The sequence below is a fragment of the Apteryx mantelli genome, chromosome 11 (genome assembly GCF_036417845.1).
Source record: "Apteryx mantelli isolate bAptMan1 chromosome 11, bAptMan1.hap1, whole genome shotgun sequence".
Lineage (NCBI taxonomy): Eukaryota > Metazoa > Chordata > Aves > Apterygiformes > Apterygidae > Apteryx > Apteryx mantelli.
The window spans coordinates 8,070,995-8,073,903 of NC_089988.1; the positions used below are offsets into that span (position 1 = coordinate 8,070,995).

The 2,909-nt window shown below is 53.1% G+C and overlaps 1 protein-coding gene across 1 annotated transcript; it reads right to left on the reverse strand.

The window, feature by feature from the left end:
* Positions 1 to 416: 416 nt before the first annotated feature.
* Positions 417 to 1,352, reverse strand: LOC136992955 (olfactory receptor 14A16-like). Its single transcript, XM_067302974.1, has one exon. The coding sequence runs from the start codon at positions 1,350 to 1,352 to the stop codon at positions 417 to 419; it is 936 nt and encodes a 311-aa protein (XP_067159075.1).
* Positions 1,353 to 2,909: the final 1,557 nt, after the last annotated feature.

Sequence of the window (2,909 nt, forward strand, 5' to 3'; positions counted from 1 at the left end):
CCACTGGGCACCCACAAGTGAGGGCTGAAACCAGTCCTCATTCCCTCACACATTCACCCTATGAGCACATCCTCCTTAGCCCATGGAAAACCCAGGCATGGCAAGAGTGCCTTTTTTGGGTGCAATTCCCTGAGCGCATTCTTGGCCCCCGCTTCGGAAGAAGAGCCCAGGCTTCAGGCAGTGTACTGATGAAATCCCCTTTTATTACAGAGATGCTGCAAGGGAGGCCAGCTCTGACACAGTGCTCGGCAGATTTACACAAAGCCTCTGACTCAGACAGACAGGGTTTGTGCCTCTGGAGAGGTGGGATGAATTCAAACATTTCTGTAAAAACATGACTATTGCTGACAGAAGGCCCAAAACACAAGAGCTGACTGAGAAAAACTGGAAATGGCTTGTGAGGAGAGATGGGCTGCTTATTGCTGCCAAACTAGCACCAGCTGAATAACTTTCCTCAGTGCATCCTTGAGCTCCTTGTTCCTCATGCTATAGATGACGGGGTTCACTGCTGGAGGCACCACTGAGTACAGAACAGTCACCACCAGATCCAGAGATGGCAAGGAGAGGGAGGGAGGCTTCAGGTAGGCAAACATGATAGTGCTGACAAACAGGGAGACCACGGCCAGGTGAGGGAGGCATGTGGAAAAGGCTTTGTGTCGTCCCTGCTCAGAGGGCATCCTCAGCACAGCAGTGAAGATCTGCACATAGGACAGCACAATGAAAACAAAGTACACAAAGACTAAACAGACATTAACCACAAGAAGCCCAACTTCCCTGAGGTAGGAGTCTGAGCAGGAGAGCTTGAGGATCTGGGGAATCTCACAGAAGAACTGGTCCACTGTGTTGCCTTGGCAGAGTGGTATTGAAAAGGTGTTAGCAGTGTGCAGGACAGCATAGAGGAAACCACTGGCCCAGGCAGCTGCTGCCATTTTGGCACAAGCTCTCATGCCCATGATGCTCCCATAGTGCAGGGGTTTGCAAATGGCAACATAGCGGTCATAGGACATGACTGTGAGGAGAGAATACTCTGCTGAAATTAAGAAAAAGAAGAAAAATATCTGGGCAGCACATCCTAAGTAGGAAATGGCCCTGGTGTCCCACAGGGAATTGGCCATGGATTTGGGGACAGTGATGGAGATGGAGCCAAGGTCGAGGAAGGAGAGGTTGAGGAGGAAGAAGTACATGGGAGTGTGGAGGCGGTGGTCACAGGCTACAGCTGTGATGATGAGGCCGTTGCCCAGAAGGGCAGCCAGGTAGATGCCCAGGAAGAGCGAGAAGTGCAAGAGCTGCAGCTCCCTTGTGTTCGCAAATGCCAGGAGGAGGAACTCGTTGAGGGAGCTGCTGTTGGACATTTCGTTCTTATAGGGCACAGAGAGGCTGTGTGATGAAGAAGACACATTGACAAGTTAGGACAGACTTCTTTGAGCAAACTTTCTCATAACCTCCCCCAAACACACATTACATCTCTCCATCTCAGCAGCACAGTCATTGAGGTCCATGGCATGAGCTCTGGTTTGTGCTGGCCAAGTTTGACATGAGGAGCAGGGGCCTCTGCCCATGGGCTCCAGAGGAGTCAGCCCTGACCTACAGCACTGTGGACATGGGAACAGAGGAGACTAAAATGTTATATTCCCAGTTCCAGTCAAATTTCATCCATTCATAATGTTGAAGGCATTTTCAACATCTTCACGCCCACTTCTAAATAATGTGGGGTCATTAAGAGTTTTAAGGACGCTTTTGTTTCCTTTAGCTGACCCTGTCACACCTGAGGAGCATTCCTGGAGGTAGAAATCCTCAGCATTGCTGCTGCACTCAGAGGGAACAGCTGTGATTCTGGAGAGGCAAAAGGATTTATTCTGGCTTGAGTGCAGAGGGAGCAGAGCTGGCCTGTCCAGCTGCCTTCTTCCCAGCTGTCCTGTGCTCCCACCTCGGAGGTGGAGGACTGCTGCACTCATGTTACCCAAAAGAGAAATGACACTGCAGAAAGCAGAGGAATGCACTTGCAAAGTGCCCATCGGCACTCTTTCTGAGGGGATGTGAGGCAGGCCTCAGCCCTCCCCTTCTAGCCAGCAACACATTGGGCTCCTTCCAGCTGCCCACACCCACCCTCCTAACAGCATGTCTCAGCGTGGCCTCAGTATCTAGGAGGCTTCTGCCTGGGGCACCTAGATAACACGCAGCTGCAATGGGAGAGCTGTGTCCTTGTGGAGGGCAGCTTGCAGCCCAGCCAGACACCCCAGGGAAATGGCGAAATGTCCCAAGGATGGGGTGTCCTGAAGGGAGAGTTGGCTCATTCCCAGCCCCCCACACTGCATTGCCCAAAGCCCCACAGGTGAGAGGGGCACTTGGGCAACTCACTGTCAAGGACACGTCTGCAGGGCAGCACCCACAGGGTCTTGGTTTCTGAACTGCATTAGAATCCCCCCTGCCCAGAGAATCCAAGGCAAAGGACAAGGGCAGCATGGGCAGGTGGGAAACATGCAGCAATACCATGATATTTGTGGTGAGGGAGGCAGGGCCAGGGAAGGACAGAGGGGCACTCAGGAGTGTCTCCTCTCCTGCATGTCCGGCTGCTGAGGAAACGACTCCTGCCCTGGAGCCCCCAGCCTTGAGAGCAGAGAGCTGTGCTGGCTGGGAGAGGAGAGGAGATGTTGGAGTTGACAGTTTCCTCTCACACTCTGACCATGACTCTGCTGCCTGGAGCCGTCCCTGTGGGGACCTGTTTGTTTCTCTACCCCACGTCTCTCCCCTCTCAGTGCTCACACACACCATCCCACCTGCTGAGAGCTCAGCTCTGCCCTGCAGAAATCTCCCAGGGGCAGGATGCTGCACAGGGCACCTCTGTGTTTGCAGGTGTTATGGAGCAGGGGAGACAAACCTTGGTGAGGCTGGAAAGGTGATGCTGGTTC